The sequence below is a fragment of the Tursiops truncatus genome, chromosome 3 (genome assembly GCF_011762595.2).
Source record: "Tursiops truncatus isolate mTurTru1 chromosome 3, mTurTru1.mat.Y, whole genome shotgun sequence".
NCBI classification, from domain to species: Eukaryota; Metazoa; Chordata; class Mammalia; order Artiodactyla; family Delphinidae; genus Tursiops; species Tursiops truncatus.
Window position 1 is genome coordinate 61,798,365 of NC_047036.1, and position 18,929 is coordinate 61,817,293.

At 44.1% G+C, this 18,929-nt stretch overlaps 2 protein-coding genes across 11 annotated transcripts in view; one reads left to right on the forward strand and one right to left on the reverse strand.

The window, feature by feature from the left end:
• SCAMP1 (secretory carrier membrane protein 1) overlaps positions 1–18,929 on the forward strand; it is a 144,877-nt gene that overhangs the window by 105,596 nt on the left and 20,352 nt on the right. For 2 of the 3 annotated variants that reach the window (XM_073802238.1, XM_033852959.2), the window contains exon 9: positions 3,074–3,170. In XM_073802238.1, the coding sequence (XP_073658339.1) occupies positions 3,074–3,170 (97 nt within the window). Of the gene's footprint in view, positions 1–3,073; positions 3,171–4,310; positions 4,443–18,929 lie in introns of all 3 variants that reach the window. The other variant, XM_073802237.1, reaches the window with a different exon arrangement.
• The window catches only part of LHFPL2 (LHFPL tetraspan subfamily member 2), a 184,432-nt gene continuing 171,626 nt past the window's right edge, over positions 6,124–18,929 (reverse strand). For 7 of the 8 annotated variants that reach the window (XM_073802241.1, XM_019929786.3, XM_033852960.2 and 4 more), the window contains one exon: positions 6,124–10,366. In XM_073802241.1, coding sequence (XP_073658342.1) covers positions 10,110–10,366 — 257 coding nt within the window. In that variant the 3' untranslated portion in view covers positions 6,124–10,109. Of the gene's footprint in view, positions 10,367–13,373; positions 13,529–18,929 lie in introns of those variants that run through there. The other variant, XM_019929789.3, reaches the window with a different exon arrangement.

Below are 18,929 nucleotides of genomic sequence, written 5' to 3' on the forward strand. Positions count from 1 at the left end.
TTAAGGTTTTATCACAGTCTACAGAAAGATAGGAAGGAATCTGTAGAAAATTTCTAAGCCAGCCAGGCATTGCCACTAATCTATCCTAGATATACAGATATCTTTAATTTGAAGATTCCAGGAAAATAGGGAAAGGCTCCCCTCTAGTGTTCTTACCCTTCCTGTAGGTTTCATATTTACAATTTAACTTTGTGGTTTTGGTAAGACAAAGCCTTCAACTTGGAGAATTTTCATTGGCACTGTTCATGTTTTCAAATGGCAAGGGACATGGGAGCCGGTATATAACAATGCAGCAAGTGTTAAATTTTAAGTTTATCCAAATCTTGATTTATTTTTCATCTTATAACTTTCTGGGCTTGGCATGGCTGATGGTGTAGTTAAAGTCCTTCTGCCACTAAAACCCATTTTATCTTTTCTCTACTGGGGACAGAAAGTCGTTAATCCTCTTGTGCCTAGTAGTGTTTCATATACTTGTATAAGATTACTCTGAATATTATCCTGTCTACATTTAAACAGTTGAATCTGTAGAATCATAGCCTGTAAATTTTATTTTTTAACTCTTGTTTTTAGCACTTAGCTGTAATCCTAGAGTTCCTCCAGAACTCTTTAAAAATTTTGTGGGCCAGTGATTCTCAAGATAAATCATGGTTGTGTGTAGTTGTTACTATTGGCAATTTATAGTATTCTTCAGGTGCTTGGGGGTGAGGAAAAGAGATGCCCCGAATACCTTTTTTATCTGGCAGTGACAGTGGTTCCTACAATATTATAGTCTCCTATACAGAAACTGAGCCCACTGGGCATACATATCCCTCCGAGTAATTTTTTTTTCCAGTAGGAAAAATATATATCTGTTGTAGAAATATTGAAGAGTATGGAAAATGATAAATCAGAAAATAAAGACAGTATGTAATTTTATCATCTAGAGATACCACTGCTAATGTTTATTGTATTTTTTCCATTTTTTTCTGTACATACATTTTATACAGTTAAGGGATATAAACAATGTGAACTTTTATCCTGTTTTTCCCTCACTTAGCATTATATCATAGTGACCTGATAGTTTAACTTTTAAAATTAACTTATTTAGTTTATAAAATTACATTTCACATAAATTATAAAAAATATCTACAGCAAAAGGAGGTAAAGTTGCTTATAATTTTACACCCATAAATAACTACTGTTAAGATTTGGTTCATATATTTCTATTAATTTCCTAGGAAGACAATTTTTTTCTAATATTAAGAAATAAGATTTCCTTCTACATCCTTGTAATAGATCCTCTGGGGATGGCTTATCCAGCTCTCACAAGCCCCATTTCTTTGGGCCCCTGAAGACCACGTTGGTACTGGATGTCACCTAGCTACAATGGAGTCACGCGTGGCTCATTAAATTTTTACTCTGAATGTAGATTTGTCTGGAATTACACTGTTCCAGAATTGGGACATGTGGATAGCCATATTCTGCCAAGACTTCAGAAGAGTTACTAGAAAGCTGATCTGTAATGAAAGTGAAGAATGAAGCAGACATGCAAAAACAAGTAGGATGAAGGACATAGAAAAGATCTTAACAGCTTTCTATTTCCTGTATGAGGCCTGACACTTCACCCATATTTCATTATTTGGATATTACATTCTCCAGGTAAAATTCTTACTCTTTTCTCTTTGAGCTATCTTGAGTTGGTTTCCTATTACTTTTTACTAGAGAATTTTAACTAACACAATGGTTTGTAATCTTTTTTTCAATGATGATATAAATATGTGGAATTTTTCACATTGATGAATTATTTCTGTAACATTAGTAGCTGTACAGCTACCTTTATATACATGTATCATATACTATTTTTCAAAGTCCTGTTATTCCTTTAGGTTCTGAATTTCAGTTTTTTATTATAAATAATATAATTAAATTAATATAATTAATAATTAATATAATATAATCAAGGGATATATTGTTGCTAAATTTGGGGCCCAAGCTTGTGTTCTTTCCTTGGACAAGTTGTTGGGTCAAAGCGTAAGTGTATATTTTAAGATCGTTAATGTGCATTGCCAGATGGCTCTCCAGAAAATTGTACCAATTTGTGCCTCCATTTGCAGGAGCAGGACCTCTTTATTTACACTCTACCAGGATTGGATGCTCCTTTTCTAAAAAGGCTTTGCCATCAACAAGTTTGACAAATAATCAGGAGGTTTTCTGAGCACTCTGGTTTCCCAGAGATGATGGGATCACCTGACACTACATTTTTATTTTTTAGTTTGGCTAAATAGGAGCGACCATGTATCTTGTATCCACAGAGAAATCTTCCACTTCCTGAAAGCACTAAGCTAAAGATGATTAGTACAGGATGGAAAAAATTGGTGCCCTCAGGTAGCCAATCCATTGAGCCTCTCTAGGAAAAAACTAGACTGTGTTTTTTTTGTTTTTTGTTTTGGCTGTGCTGGGTCATTGTTGTGGCACATGGGCTTCTCTAGTTGTGGCATGTGAGCTCTCTAGTTGTGGCACGCAGGCTCAGTAGTTGCAGTGTGCGAGCTTAGTTGCCCCACAGCATGTGGGATCTTAGTTCCCTGACCAGGGATCGAACCCACATCCCCTGCATTTGAAGGCAGTTTCTTAACAACTGGACTGCCAGAGAAGTCCCAAAACTAGATTGGTTTTAACAACAGGTTATGTTATTTTTCACAATTTTTAGAACAACTCTTTAATTTTTAAGATCAACTCCAAGTGGTATCAGTCTGGACAGAAGATTCTTTTAATTTTCTTCTAATAATAACATACTTATTGGGGACTTACTGTATATCAGAGGCTATACTAAATGCTTCACATACATCACTTACCTAATCCTCACGCCAAACCTATGGTGGTATTTCTATTCTTGGCCCCATTTTTATAGAGGAATCGGAAATTATCCCAGTCACTTAGTGAGTGGTGGTGCTGGGCTAGGGAGAGGCAGCTGGACCAGTGTCCCATGACTCTTGCCAAGCATGGGGTTGCTTCTGCCACGTGGTGCCACCTTGCTCCAATTCTCTATTTCTTTTTCATCCTTCCACATTTCCAGTAATTCATATCCATCCTTTAGGGACAGTGGACCCTAGAAAAATATACAGTAATCAAGAAAAAAATTACGACGTTTATTTTTGAAAACTCCAGACCAAGGCCTAGCTCCACACGTGTGGGTAAGTACCTACTGCCTGCTCTTCACAGCAGTGCTAACTTACTAAATGGTCTTTGGCATTTGTGTGTGTGTTTGGAGAAACTTTAGTTGAAAACAAATCCTTATTTAATTATTAGATTGGCTATGAAGAAAATAGGCCTCTTATGTAATCATAATAGCTGCTTATCCTGGATGAGAGATTATTAATTTATTTTATAATTTATTTTTTTATTTAAGTATAGTTGATTTACAATGTGTTTATTTCTGCTGTGCAGCAGTGACTCAGTTATACACACATACACATTTTTTTTTTTGCGGTACGCGGGCCTCTCACTGTCGTGGCCTCTCCCGTTGCGGAGCACAGGCTCCGGACACGTAGGCTCAGCGGCCATGGCTCACGGGCCCAGCCGCTCCGCGGCATGTGGGATCTTCCCGGACTGGGGCACGAACCCATGTCCCCTGCATCGGCAGGCGGACTCTCAACCACTGCACCACCAGGGAAGCCCTCCATTCTTTTTTATCTTCTTTTCCATTATGGTTTATCCCAGGATATTAAATATAGTTCCCTGTGCTGTACAGTAGGACCTCGTTGTTAAGAGATTATTTATAATAAGAAAACAAAACTGTCATTTTTTTTACCACTGTCATATACTTGATGAATTTTTAGTTTCTGTTTTCAGGATTGAGCAAATTGGTACGTATGTTGTCATCTTGAAAAGTATGAAAAATTACCAGGTTTTTCTCTGAAAGGGAGCAGTGTTTTCATCTTACGGTGCGGTCTTTTTGGAGTTGAACTTGGAGGTTATTCTAAGAGTTTACTATGCAGAGATGCTGGTGTCCCCTGCGGGTTTGTGTTAATATTGCCTTCTCACCCGGTACATTCTTGGTAGAAAGAAACTACAGCTGTTTGAGAATGTAGACTTTGGTGTCAAACCTGTATTTGAGCTTTGGCTTACTAGCTTTTTAATGTGGGGCAGATTACTTCACCTCAGTTAAGTTGCTTGGGTGATAGTTAATGTATCTGTAAAATGAGGATAATACTCATTTCTACTCATAGGGTTTTGATGAATAAATGAATTAAAAGAAGTGCTTAGCCCAGTACCTGCCCATGAAAAGTGCATAATGGTTAAAAATTCTTATTTTCTGTCCATGTGTATTGAAGACTCCCAGATCTGTATCTCCAAGCTGGTCTTCTCTCCATGGTGTATTTCTAGCTGCACACAGGACTTCGCCGCTGGCAGCCTGAGCTGAAGCTTAACACCTTCACTGTCTCTGTCCCCGATGGATTCCTGACGTAGGTGATGGCACCACTTTCTGCTTAGTGCCCAAACCACATGCCTGGGAGTCTCCCTAGACTCTTTCCCCTCCTCCCCCCACTGCTTCCAGTCAGTCCCCAAGCTGCCCCTTCTTTCTCCCTAACTCACTTCATCTCATTGTCTTCACTATCTCCTGCCTTAATTCAGGCTTCCTTCTCTTGAGAATAAATTTTAGTGGTTTCTCCCAAACACAGGCACTTGGTGGACTGCTTGCATAGGTATTAGGTTTTTCAGGATATTTGGCTATAAAAAGCCATAAGAGCTACTAAGAGCTACAAGTTATTTGATTGATTTTTCTTTTCCGTGTGGTTTTACTACTTCCTCTTATTCATTTATGCTTTTATTTACATCCTGTGTATCTAAGCAAAATGAGCTGTTCATGTCTTAAAGAGTTATCTTGCAGAGCTCTCCAGGGTGAGGAGGAAGCTGTAAGGAAGAAGATAGCAGGGGCAGCAGTGGATGGCCCCAGCCAAGTGACTAAGCAACCAGATGGGGCCCTGAAATCAAGACAGTTATTGGTTCTTGCTGCTTTGGAGAGTAGGCTGAAAGTTTGCTTTGATGCTCTTATCCTTTAGTGCTTGAGAGTCTAAAAAGGTACTGAATTATTGGAAGCTACCGAAATAACCCATTTAAAGGAAATGCCCAGAATAGTCAAGACTCTTACTATGTTAGGCAAAGACTTTAATGTGAGCTAGGAGTACGTTGAATGCAGTTTGTTCCAGGAAGATCAGTCATGGAAAGTTGATCCGGTAGCAAAATTGCTAATGATGAAACGGGAAGCACAGGTGAAGGTTACCCAGCCTGTGCCGCAATTTAAAGCCAGGGTCCTTTCTCCTGTGGATTAACTTTTGAGGAAGATGTAACAAGAGCTGAAAAAGCAACTGAAAATGTCCAATTTTGCTTGGATTATTTAGATCGTAATATGGAAGAATTTTGCTTTTATTGATTTGGGTAATTTTGTCAGTTTTAATTTTGATTCCTATTAGAAATCAGGCATGCGTCAGGTGTGTTTAGAAGCCAAAGCTACAAGTAGTTTCAGCTGTCACAGGCCCTAGATCAGGAAAATAGCCATTTTTGTATATTCTATCACTAAGTGCTTCACGCGATACAGAGTAAGAGTTTATGAAAAGGGTTGTTAGTGTCTTCTTTGAGTTTCTAAATTAGAACTCTGCTTCTAGATGAGGTTTTTTATGGGCAGGATTACGTTCAGGAAATGTGGATGTGAACTGCTCCATGACTGGCTTTTAACTTTGGTATTTTTGTTGGAAGGGGTGAACGTGTCCTTCTGTTGACTTTTCCCTTGTTATACACATTTCTTTACATTTATAAAGCTTTTTAAATACTTTGAAGCATTTCCATATTTCTTTACTTTAAAATTAAGATATCTGTATAGTATTTGAGAGGGTTTTATTCCTCCCTATTTATAATTACATCAGTGCTTCTCCAAGAAAGAAACATATACTTATCTTGAAGTTAAAGCTAACCTAAGGCAGGTGTATATATGTTACTAGTGAATGGCATAGTTAAAATACCTGAATATCTTCTTTCCTGTCATCACTATTACATATAAGTTAGTCTTTCAAATTTGATTGGTAGATATCTTCTTGATGAAATGATACACATCATATTGAAACCAATATACTGAGACTTGAATCAGAATGAGTTTGCAAAATCTGGTTTAATTCATATCTGGGGAGGGTAGGGGAGCATGTTGTGAAAATACATACGCACAGGAACCTAATCAATGCTAGACAAATAATGTATTAGTTTACAATATAATAGGATAAGCAGAAATTCAAAGGCTCACATGGAGTCCGTCAGCGGTAATACAATTTTATATTTGGCTCAAGTGGCTGTTGCATATCAAGTGGTGCTGAGTTCCTCCAAAGCACCTCATGACCCCCCAGTCTTGGAAGGAGTTTCACCACAGTCTCAGAAGAAATCCCAGTCGTGCTTTTATTTCTTTTGGCCCTTGGGAGTCACTGCTGCCCAAATACAAACGCAGGCCAGGGATTTCCAGTGGCCACATGTTATTGCACAGAGAGGTCTGTTCTAAGCAGACCCTTATGGCTAAGACGGTGTGAGATTAGCCCTTAAATAGTGGTCTAGCATTAACGTGGTCTATCAAAGCATGTTAAGAAATAGCTCCTTAGTGATTATGTACCAGCTACTAGTTATCACACAAACAGAAAAGGCAACGTGGCAGCTTCACATTTCACATGAAAGACTAGCATTAACTGGGCCTGTCTTGCTGGCTTAACTTTCACATAAATCTAGTGATTATTTTAATTTAGACCCAGGAAAAAAATGATTTCATACCAGTCTTTTCTTCACATAGGTTTGTGTAGCATTAAAATTGTTATGGGTTAATGACTAGGCCATGAAGGCAAAATGTTTAACTCTCCTTTGCCAAAACAGAAACAATCTCTGTTCTGACTCCTGTCCAGTTTCCAAAAAAACAAAACATACATACACCTTTGTTATTGCACATCTTTCACACAGACTTGTGTATGTATAATATACATATATATTTTTTAAATATGCTACACATAAAAAAGACAATGGCACTTTACAGAATACATGTTTAACAAAGATCATTACACCACAGATGTTTGATAACTATACAAAAACCCTTACACAATTAATGTAACATTGTTGAATCAGCACACAGGTTTAAAAAATCCACAGACTCCAAAGCACACATCTCTGCCTTCTTGGAGTTCATTGAGAAGCCCAGCCCCATCACAAAACTTGAAGCACAAACGCAGGCAAAAAATAAATAAGACTTGCTGGTAGCAGTAATGGTCCAGGTATAATAGATTTTTAGACTGAGGCGCTTGATAGAAATTTAATAGAAAAATAGCTGCGGGTCAACGATTGTCTAATTATTTTTAATCTATTATTTCCTTCTAACACATTCCTCCTATGCAGTGGTTTTTAAACAGCCATGCAGTTTTTGTCTAGACTAGCCTGATTTTGATATTCCATTTATCCCAACTGAAGCCTGGCTAAATGGACTAAAGGTTTAGAAGGCCCACATTACCTTTCTCCTCTTTCTCTGCTAGAGAAATTTCATCTCTGCTCTGCTTAACAAATCAGTGTTTAAGCGGCTTTTAGTGGTTTGCGGTTTTGTGTGTGTGCATGTGCTGGTTTTTTTTTGGTCTTCTGTAGCATTCAGACTGATGAAGTAAACACTGTCAGGTGACTTTCTTCTGGCCAAGAGAGGTCACGTTTTCGCTCATGACTTCTGTTATCAGAGTGACCTAGGAATAGCCCGCCCTCCACCGCCCCTCAGTGAAGGCGCAGTCAGGCAGCAAAGATGATGGACGTGCTTAGAGAATCCTCTAAGCTTATGACTTGTCTGCGAGGAGAGTGAGAGTGTAAAATTAGAGTTGTAACATGGGTTCTCTATCTTGTATAGAAGAAGAAGTACAGTGAATCTTGTGATGATAAATTTAAGGAAAAAAATTGGGTTTTAAATCATTTGCCTGATGGAGGGAGTTGCTTTTTTTTAAATGAAAATTATTGCCAAGGGTTAAAAAGCAATGACTGTGATGGCATCAGAACTTGGTTAGAGCATACAGATGCACAGTAAGGGACAGGAGTCCTGTCCAGTGGCTGCCATAACCTATCATTTCATTTCTGTGTGGCGTCAGACACAGTTATTGTTTGTGTCCTGAGCCCTTATGACAGGCTGCTATGAGGACACATAAGGATACCCCTTGAAGGATACCCCTTGAAGGATACCCCTTGAAGTCACAGATGTACATCTTGCTTTTACTCTGAACTTTGGTCTAAGAATGGTGAGCTCATGAAGACCTGGTTGCATGCCCCCGCCTTCCTGCCCTTTAGCTCATTATCTGTGAGATAAAACGGTTTCTGGTACAGGCCGAAGGCTAGAATGGAATTAAACTGGAATGGAACTACTACAGCAATTACTTGTTCTGCAGCAAGGCATGGTTTTAGACTCACACAGCTTTAAGATGATTTTCTCAGGGCAGGGTTGTCAAATCTGAATCGGGGCTCTCTACCTGGTGGTGCTTAGCACACAGTACCTTGCCCGAACAAGGTTCATAGTTATTTGTTAAATTTTCAAAACAAAGCAAGCCCTCAAGTAAGCAGATTCATAAGCCTAAAGAGACCTGTCCTTTTAGTCCTTCCAGAAATTTGGCAGGTCCACTCCATTTGCTTAAATTGCAAAGAAGTGTTTCTATCGCATTCTGCAATTCTGAAGCTCAGGAGAATACCAGACTAGGTTCTTTCTGGTCACTTTGATCGGTTCCAAAGTAAGTCTGAAGTGATGGCTAATATCATTTTCCTGAATCAATTATGTTGGTGATTTATAGAAACTAGATTAAAAGCCCCTGAATCCTTTTTAATAGTGGTGTTTCATTCATTCTGTAAACAGGTATAGGCAGGTGCTACGAGCTTGGTCTAGCTCTCATTCATTTTGCATTAACTTTCTATCTACTCTGTGCTTTCCTGAGAATGAAGCCTTTGATGTAACTCACCAGTTAGAGCAATTTAATGTTATTTCAGTCTGCTTTCAGGACCAACACCAGTAACTAGAAAAACTTAACTCCCATCTCTAGCTCCTTTTTCTGCACAGAATGCCATCCTGCTGCTGCTGGGGGGTAGGAATACAGCTGAATACAGCATGGTTACCACACAGTGGGAAAAGGTCTCGCTGCAAGTGCTGAGATTCTGGCAAGCTCTCCCAGTCACCAGATGAATGAGCCATAGCTGGCTCGGAGACCTCTGTCCCTGGAATCAGGAAACAGAGCGAGGTTTCCTTTGGCAGTCAAAGCGCAGTCCTAGCCCTAGAAGAACACCATGTGATCTCCAGTGGAAGAGGAGACTGGGCCAGTACTGGTGCTAGCCTGGCTGCTGGGGAGTGGAATGAATTTGTCTCCACTAGCAGGATTTTGTACTTTTATTCTCATGATTGGACAGGTTCTTATTCTTCCTTTACTCAAATTTCTAAACTCTTGGAGTGACAGCTCAATTGATCCACCTGACTCTGGAATTCAGCCTAGAATAAGTCCCACCACAGAATTCCACACTGTCCCTGCTGACCCCTTGGGTCAGCTAAGCAACCGACAGTGTCTTGCTCGGCCCTTTAGCACACATCCTCTCCCCGGTGGGTGTGCAGTCTTCATTGCAGTCTCCACCTGAGAGAGTTTGAAAGAACTAGGAGGAAACAAAAGCACCAACCAACCCCCAAACCTCACTCTGAGGCAGAGATGCTCACAGGCATGCAACCTGTGCAGAAACGTCTCTCAACAGCCCGCAAATCTGGCCAATGGTCTCTTCTGTTACCAGAGAAACTGCTGCTTTAATGGTTTAGGTCATCATCCTTCCTTGAGCCTTGGGGGGAGATGGAGTCTGACAGAACTTAACTGCGTGTCAGGGTTTATGTACTGTTTTCACGTTCCATCTCTTACAGTTTGCACCGTGGCCCTCCTGTGCAGTCACTCTGTGCAGCTGGGTGTTGCCTGTCGTTGGTCCTGGCGAGGCTCAGGGCTGTGGAACGTGGCTTTGGTAGGTAAAGGCTAGTTCTTCACTCGATTCAAACGACAGAACCGGAAGTGAAGTGTTTCACAAGGTTACACGAGCAAGAAAACGGCATTGATGTCTCTTTCAAACTAAAGGAGGCAGATAAGGTTTTTCCCCTCTTCGATTTCTTCTTGGACTTTGTCACTGGAGGTGGCAATTTCTGCTTGTGCGGAGAAGACGGCACAGATGAAAGTGAGGACCGTGCCCCCGATGGCGGTATAGAAGGCCCAGCCCAACGAGCAGTCTCCGGGTTTGTAGGCCGATGCGTAGTGTCCGCAGTAGCCTATGGCCTTCTGGCAGCCCCAGCCAGCAGGGTAGAGTATCAAACCCAGGATAAGGAAGAGGCCTGCAGGGCAGAAGAAAAACAGGTGAAAGCCCCACGGCTCTCCAATGGCAAGTGAGTAACTGCGCCAGTCTGTGGAATGGCTACTCGATCTGCCTGCTCTGGGCAACAGCATCCGTTCTGCAATAGCAAGTGTTGGGGACCATTTCTAGGCAGCTAATCTGGCCTGATCAAGACAATCAATCACTTTAATGAAAATATTTTTAGCTGCTTTTGTACATGTTGGAATGTGAACCCACTAATAATTCCTCTTCTAGAAAAGCAGGTAACCTTGTTACTACTTCTTCCCACAGGGCTCTTACTGCAGGGAGCAGTTAGTTCCCTTTTGGTCTGAGGCAGAGGTCGGCAGACTAAGGTCAAGTGGGGTCTTGTTTTTGTAAATGGAGCACAGCTATGCCTATTCGTTTATGGACTGCCCGTGGCTGCTTCTGTGCGGGGACAGCACAGGGAGAGTTGCTACAGACCCTATGGCCTGCAAAGTCTGAAATATCTACTCTCTGGCCTTTGGCAGGAGAAGTTTGCCCACCCCGGTGTGAGGGAATTCACGGAGAACCGTGGTTAAATGCGACAGACCACATCTTAAGCTGGGTGTCATGCTTTAAAGATAAACCCACGAGGCGTCTGTTTGCTGGCATCCACCAGCAACCAACCGCATACCTAGAGACCTTCTATGTTTTTGCAAACTCCGTAAGAACCTTTGGTCCGAGTGCTTTCAAGTAAGCTCAGCTCTGAGGAGACACTAAGAAGCTCTGTTTCCACTGTGCTGACGCCACCACAGCACTGCCATGCTAAAGGCCCATTTTTCTCTCCCTCCAGCTGCTCACTGTGAAATTGAGAGGCCTTTTTCCTGCCAGCCCTGGGGGTTAGGAGCTACTCCAGGGCAGGATTAGGCAAGGCAAGTGAGGCACAGACAGTCGTTCTCAGGTGCCCGCTCTGTGCCCGCGGCAGCCCGGGAGGGAGCGCCTCCCCGACGCACGGGAGACGCTGCCTACGAGGGCGTCCGCATCCCGGGACCACGAAGGGAACTGAGCGGCCTCAGGTCTTACCGACAAAACTTTCTTGGTAGAAAGGGTGCTGCGGGAAGAAGATGGCTTTATTCGACGTAGCAGGAAGAAAGAGTTTTCTTTGAAGAATGTCACCTACATCATCAAGATCGCTAATGCACAGTCAAAAAGACCTGTTTTTTAGATACACTGGACTAGCAGTTCTGTCCTCTTAATTTAAGCTTACTCTAAATTCTCTTTTCCTACCTTTACTGAAATCCTCTGGGGTTACCACACCAAAGCTTCCTAGGCATTTACAGCAACTTCCTGACAAAAAGAACACGACTGCATTTGTGCTAGTATTCGGTTTGAGGAAGGTTGTGTTTCAGACCACAGATCACAGCTGTCATGGAGAGCATCTTCTCCCCGATCATGGCACTAGAGTGGGTTTTGGGGTCTGATTGTCCCTACTTCCCAAATTCATCCCCTTGTTCTCCTCTGAAGGCCTCACGGGGCTTTCTAGCAGGGGTGGAACAGAGGGAATCCATTTACACGCTCACGGTCTGAAGAAGAGCGATTCACAAAAGTTTTTCTAACTGTGCAGCCCTTATTTCTCCGTAGGTCGGGGCGCTGGGAGCCAGGTGGCGGTGGTCCGTAGCTAGGGAAATGCGATCCAGTGTTGGGAGGCGTAAGTGAAGGGAGCAGCGGCCCAGACACCTGGAGAGATGCTGTTAGAAATGACCGGGCGCATGGAGCAAATCCTGCCGAGGATCAGGCCGCCTGTGGAGAATGTGCTGGCGCGCTGGCATAGGCACAGTCCCGGACCAGCTGTCCTGGTCTGGATGTCTGGCTAGAAGTCACATAGCAGAAAGGCCCCTGTAGTCCCTGTGTGAGGCTAGGACACAAACCAGCAAGATGGTGGACCACAGCAACAACTCAGCAGGTGGTCGGTCACTTAGTAGTTAAGGTCTCTAGGTTTGGAGTAAGATAGAGGTCTGAATCCAAGCTCTGCCATCTACGAGCTGGGTGACCTTAGAGAAGTCTTTGAACCGAAGTATGATTACTCACCTGTAAAATGAGCTCATCCTTAACTCATAAGGTGGGTGTGAGTGTTACACAGTCTGTAAAGAGTACTTGCTGTGTCCCTAACAACAACTTGGAACACAGACTAGCGCTAGGTAACAGGTTAAAGCCCTTGGCAGGCCCCTTCCATGCAGAAGCAGAAGCAGTGTAAAGTTTACCAGTTATGAATAGACAGGCCGGCCTATTGGGGGGGTGGGGGGGGGTGGATATTTTGAAAGGTGTCATAACTGGGGGAGAGGAGGCTACAATGAGTACCCTTGAAAGAATAAACTATTCTCCATCTGAACAAATGTAACTCAGCTGGGGAGATCTACGATGACTGAGCTAATTCTTTTGTATTTCTAAGCCTGTGATAAATCCCGATTAATTCCCACCTTGTTCCCTAGGAAAGCTCACCCAAGGCACATGGAACCATGGGAGCTTCCTCCCTCAGGTCCTAAGTTACTGCGCTGGAAACCAGAGGCACCATCGCTGGGACCTGTGTAAGGATTCAGAGGCACTTCGAGCACGCAGCCTGTAGGCAAGGCAGTATTAACGGCTCTCCCTTTTAAAAGGCCAGAGTGTTTATATTTGAATATTAATTGCACACATCGTTTGTATTATGTGGCTTAAACAAGTCCAACTAGTAAAATTTAATGCATTTTAATATGCATTATAACCCTTGAATTGTAAGGGTTTCTCTTTATGGCAAAATACTTTTCTTAACCACCCTTCTCTAGAGTGGCTGTTAGCAATTTACATTCCCACCATCATCACAGCAGGGTTCCCTTTTCTCCACGCCCTTTCCTGCACTGGATAGGGGCTAGGGACAGAAGACCGAAAGCACAGAGTCTGCTGTCACGTAGCAGCTCTGCCACCCTGTGCTGGGCTCTGGCTTGTAGGATGCACAAAATAATGTGGCTGTCTCAGATCCTTCTGGGAAGCCAGCAGTTTTAAAATAACTATTATTTTAGTATCATCAGACCCCTTTTTTCAGAACACTCAGGAACGTTCACCCCTGTACTTCTCCTTAGCTGTCCTCTTTGCTGGTAGCTCAGATAAGGTTCCTGAGGTGCTTCAGGCCTTCTTAAAATCTTGTGGCTGCTACTGGCCAATCGATCTGTGAATAAGGACAGCAGGGAGACATCATAAAAGGGCGCCATGCTTAAGAGTCTGTCAAAATCCTCAGCTTGACTATAAGCCCACAGGGCAGTCCCCCGGAAGGGTGACAGAAAGTGGCTCTGTTAGGCTGCGAGCCCCGGTGCATGTGATGTGCGCCCAAACGACAGGCTCCCAACCTGGGCAGCCTGGCTGGTGGGCCTCTCCTCCCAGCACTCACCAGAGCTGCCCCTAGCTTGGTTAATGCCGTGAAAACACAAGACAGTCGGAGAGAGAAAACAGCCGGCCTTCAGGTGAGCAAGGACAGAACAAGCATTTGTCATCTTTCTAGGTATTTAAAAAAGGCTCTTCTACCAGAGGAGTTCCAGAAATGTTCACGATTCAGGTGGCCACACGCGGCCCTCACCTCACCTCGCCTCCCGGGCCGGCGCAGCTTCCGAGCGGCCTGGGCGCCGGCTCCTGGGCCCTAACGAGCATTCCTTAGTCACAGCCGTCATCTCAACAGGTTCTTTCTGCTTCCAAGTAAGATTATCGAGAAGGCCAGAAAGGTTTCCCAGCTCTCAGAGTAAAATCCAGTTTTCCCTCCCTGGCCCTCGAGGTCCTCCGTGCCCCAGCTCCCCGCGCCTGCCTCTCTTGCCCTTTGCCCTCTGCTCCGGCCACACACCAGCCGTGCTCGGGCCTCTGCTCTTGTTACGCTCCTCTCACCTGCACTGCCCTTCTTGCAGACAGCTTTCCAGCCACCTTCAAGTGCCACCTCCTTGGTCTTCTGGTCCCATCTATTTACAATTCCAAACACCTACCTCTCCCTTAACCTGCTATCCCCCCCTTCCTTGCTTTATTATTTCTCCTTAGCATTTATTACTGACAAACAGAATAGATTACTTTGAGTCATACGAAACTGTCAATATTTGTCCATTTTTTACCTACAAAAATGGTCATTTCATGTGGTTCAACCTGATACTTCACTTAGTTATTCTGATTGTTAATCCACCTCCATTCTAAACTTCAAGCTCCACGAGGGCGGTGCTCAGAACAGTGCCTGGCACAGAGCAGACTCTTAATAAAACTTTATCAATGTCAGTGCAATTTGCTTTGCAATACAGTTTTTCTAAACCATAGTGCCCCTGGGGAGAAAGAGTAAAATAACTTTGGCAGATGCCAATCAACAAGAATGAAGTTATCCCAGCAGGAAGGGAGATGCACACTCTTGGTTGGCTGGCTTCTCCTGTCACACTGCCTGGTCCAGGCCTGTGAATCCCAGGGGCTAGAAGCAAACATCCGCCCCAGATTCCAAATAGGCTTGATGACACCTGCTACCGAGACAGAACTGAAGTCCACGACTTCTTAGATGGGCACATCAGACAGCAGGCAAGAGAACACAGTAAGACATATACCAAGTCTGCTGCAAATGTGGCGTGGCTTTTCTAGTCATCAATTTGGAGTGCACCAGGGACTGTCAGCTGAGGTGTGCTCTGGATTGAGTTTCGCATAAGAGCCACACCAGACAATGGTCTGCTCTCCCCCGCAGCTCCTGAAGTGAGGCCAGTCTATCTCTGGGGCCTTTCCATCTCCTTGCCTTAATGCATCACCGTTTGGGCTGTGTGTGAATGTGTGTTGGGAGGGTGGCAGAGAAAATAAGGGACTAGGCCAGTGGGCATGTCATTTCCTTCTGACTGGCATCTCTTCCTGGTGCCTGGCTGAGCTGCGACAGGCCCAGCTGGGAGGAGGAGGAAAGGCAGGCAGGATGATACTGGCCAACTACCCAAGAAAACAGCCACCACTACAAGAAACCACAGGCAGCTCAGAGGGCCGGTAACTTCTGCAGTGGCTCGACTTGATGATACCCAAGAAGGTACCATTTTTTCCCAACCTTAAGAGATATCCTCTCCCTTGTATCCTGCCTTTTCTCTTGCTAACAGCCTCGCAGTTCATGGTACCAAGAGAACTAGAAGATGCCAGCATATGCTCACCATGGGGTCACTTGGGGGATGACTCAACCTTATCTGGGGAAGAAATTAATTAATTAAGAAAGAAATTAATGAACGGGAACAGATGGTTAGTCACTTGGACTATTCCACAGATGCCACACCAGGCTGGAGACAGAGCCCTGACAATTTACCAGGGCTCACCATAGGGTGCTGGCTCTCTCATGGGCACCAGCTATCACACTGCAACACCCATCATGTCCCTCTGCCATTTTAGTAATATTTTCCCCTACCTGGAAGGAGCTTTCAGACTCAACCCTGGATTCCCAGCAGTTCTATCCTGCTACACAGGAATTTTTAGAGTCTATGGGTGACCTAAACACGTGGTTTGTGTTTAATTCAAATAATTAGACTCCATGAGCTCTGAAAGGGAGAGGGCAGGAGCTGTGTTTCATGGCTGAGTTTCTGGTGCCTTGAAAAAGAAGGTGCTAAAAAATAAAATGAATGAAACACCCTGGGAAAAGTAATGTCAGAGTCTTCCTGATCAACAGTCAGCACTGACTGTGATTAGACCGGCCACAAAATTATATATCTTAGGTAATTTTCTTGCTACTGCCTTGAAGTGAAACAGTATGGTATCAAATATAAGTTTTAATCAAATCCCTTAGGTGGGGGAAACAACCTCCATAATCTTGCCAAGACTCCAGTTTTGGAAAGACTACGAGTTGCTGAATACAATAAATAATATGTTACTTGTCTGAAGGTGACCACCTCCAGCTCTAAGCGTCCGGGACGCTAGGAACGGGGAAGCCAAGTCTGAACCACTACTCTTCAGCCTGTGAAGGAAGAGTGCGGAAGGCTCCGTGGCTACTTCACAGGCTCTCCCTGGCTGTGTCGGCCCCGACGCCCTCCCTGCCAGTCTGTCACCCAATCACCCCACACTTTTGCTACCTGCTGGCCAAGGGGCCGGACTCCAGGTTTCTTGCCTTTTGTGTGTCACCCACTGTCTGTACAGAAGGAGGCCCTTTTTCCTGGCCTGACAAGTGAGAACTAGAGGCTGGCCCCTGTTGTACAGAAGAACAAGTGAGTCTTTGGACATCATACTCCCACCTCCCCTTCAGACAGGCTTCCAGACTAAATAGTAAAGACTGACTAGACCTCAGTTTCCAAAGGAAATTTTCTAAGGACGGGAAGAAAAGATGGCCGTCTGTTACTGCTACCAGCAGCCTGTGGAGAAGCCCCCAGTGAGGGACGCACCCTCAGCCTCCACTAGGTCATAACAAGCTCATTCTGAAGCTCTGAAATACCCTAACATCTCTGGAGAGCGAGTGCACAGCAGACAGCGGACAGCAGGCTTAGCATCATTTGATACATTTGGGCTCCAACTAGGTCTAGCTGAGGACCTGAACAAGAGGTCTCACTCATGCTGACCCCCTGGGCACTCATCCACCTGGAAATACCCTCCCCCCATCCCAGCCCAAATGTCACCTCTGTGTGACATTTGTCACCACTTCCTGCCAGAATGTTATTCTCTGTGTGTTCCCACTGCCCTGTGCACATCCCTCTTCAGCTCTTTATCATGTTATTTTTGTATATTCAGCTCAATTTACTGAGTTACCTACTAAGTGGCAGGCATTATTCTCGGCCCTGAGGATAGAGCAAGGCCCCAGCAGAACTCTGAACCCCTTGAGGGCAGAAAAGCTTTATCCTTCTTGATTTACATCACAATTTTATCTTTAGCATTTACCATAGGGTATGTCACACAGTTAACCTTGGGTAACAGGTCAAGAGTTCAACTTATTTCTGGCTTTGAAACAGCCACTGACTCATCTAGGAACCCAGCAGGAAACCATCTAACTATCAGACATCCATTTCCCATTCAACATAGCTCTGGGGGGAAAAAAAAAATTCACCTGGTGGTGTTTATCCCTGTCAGGTCTACCCTGTGACTCAGACTGAGCTCCAGTCTCTGAGGTGCTCAGCTCAGCTGTGCCGGGAGGCTGCCCCTGTCACCGCACCCCCTGCCCCTCAACCTCTGGCCCAGGCGGCCATCCCTCTAACAAGAAGCAAGACAGATCAGATGGGAGAGTGACTGGCTTCCTGCATCCCACCCCTATTCTGGGACACAGCTCAGAGAGCGTTCCAGCCTTACTGGGGGTGACAGCTTCACTCAGCAAGTTCAGAAAGTACTGACAATACTGTGGTAAAGGAAAACTAAGGAGACAGGGCAGTGCCTCTTGCAGGATCATCTGCCAGTGTCCTGCCTCCACACGGGAAGCCATGTTGGTTGTCCCTTCGCGGTATCCCTGGCTGGTCTTCCTCACCTTTCCAATCTCTGAACACGGGAGGGCCCAGGGCCCAATCCTTTGTCCTCTTCTCCACATTCTCTTGATTGATCACACTCGGTCCCACAGTTTTAAATACTGCCTCTAGGCTGGCATCTCCTGAATTCTGATCTCCACCTTTAACTCCAGATTTGCATATCCAACTGCCTACTTGACCTCCACTTGGATATCTAACAAGGTACTTGAAAACTATGTCCAAACCTAACTCTTGATTCCTACTCCCCACTTCAGAACCTGGCCTTTGCCCTGTGGACCTCATTTCAGCAAATGGGAGTCCAATTCTTAGACCTGCTCAGGTGAAAACCCTTAGAATCCTTCCTGACTCCTCTCTTAGGGCCCACATCCCTCTGCGGCAAAGCCTACTGGCCTTCATTCCAGCTGCTCCCTTGGCCGGAAGAGCTCTTCCTCCTGACTGTCCATAGGGCTAACTCCTGTATCTCCTTAAAGTCTTTGGCTGAATCGCTCCTCACCGAATCCTACCCTGACGACCCTATTTAACATTGCAGCTTCCCTCCTTATCACCCCAGCATACCCAACCTCTCTCACCCTGGCTACTCCTTTTGTTTTTTCCTTCCATAGCACCCATCACTTTTTAACATACTGTATACTTATTTGGTTTATTGTGTCTCCACCAGCTTGAATGTAAACCCCACGAGGATAGAGAACTTTGTGCAGTTTTTTCTTTATGTATCCCAATTGCCTAGAACAACGTCTGACGTGTAATAAGTGTTCAGTAAATATTTGTTGGATGAATGAAAAGATAGAGTGCTATGATGTGGATGGTTACATTTTAAAATGAAGCCATTTTAAGTGCTTGCCAAGTTTTTTAAATGGTTGGAGGAAAAGCTACATTCGGTAACGGTGAATCCCAGGGGTCGGCAGTTTTGGCCAACAGCACACCAGCCACACTTACTAATGAAACACACAAAGGGACCAAACCATGGGACTGGCCTTCTACCTGACTGCAAGCACTGAATATCTCCTTTCTGGCTACAGAAAATAGATCTTTGTTGGGAGATGACGCAGAAAAAAGCAGTAAGTCAACTAAATGTAATAAGTTTTCAGTAATCTAGAGATCATCTTAGCCTCAAAACTCTGAAGTTGTTTCCAACTATGCTTGGCAGCGGTAACG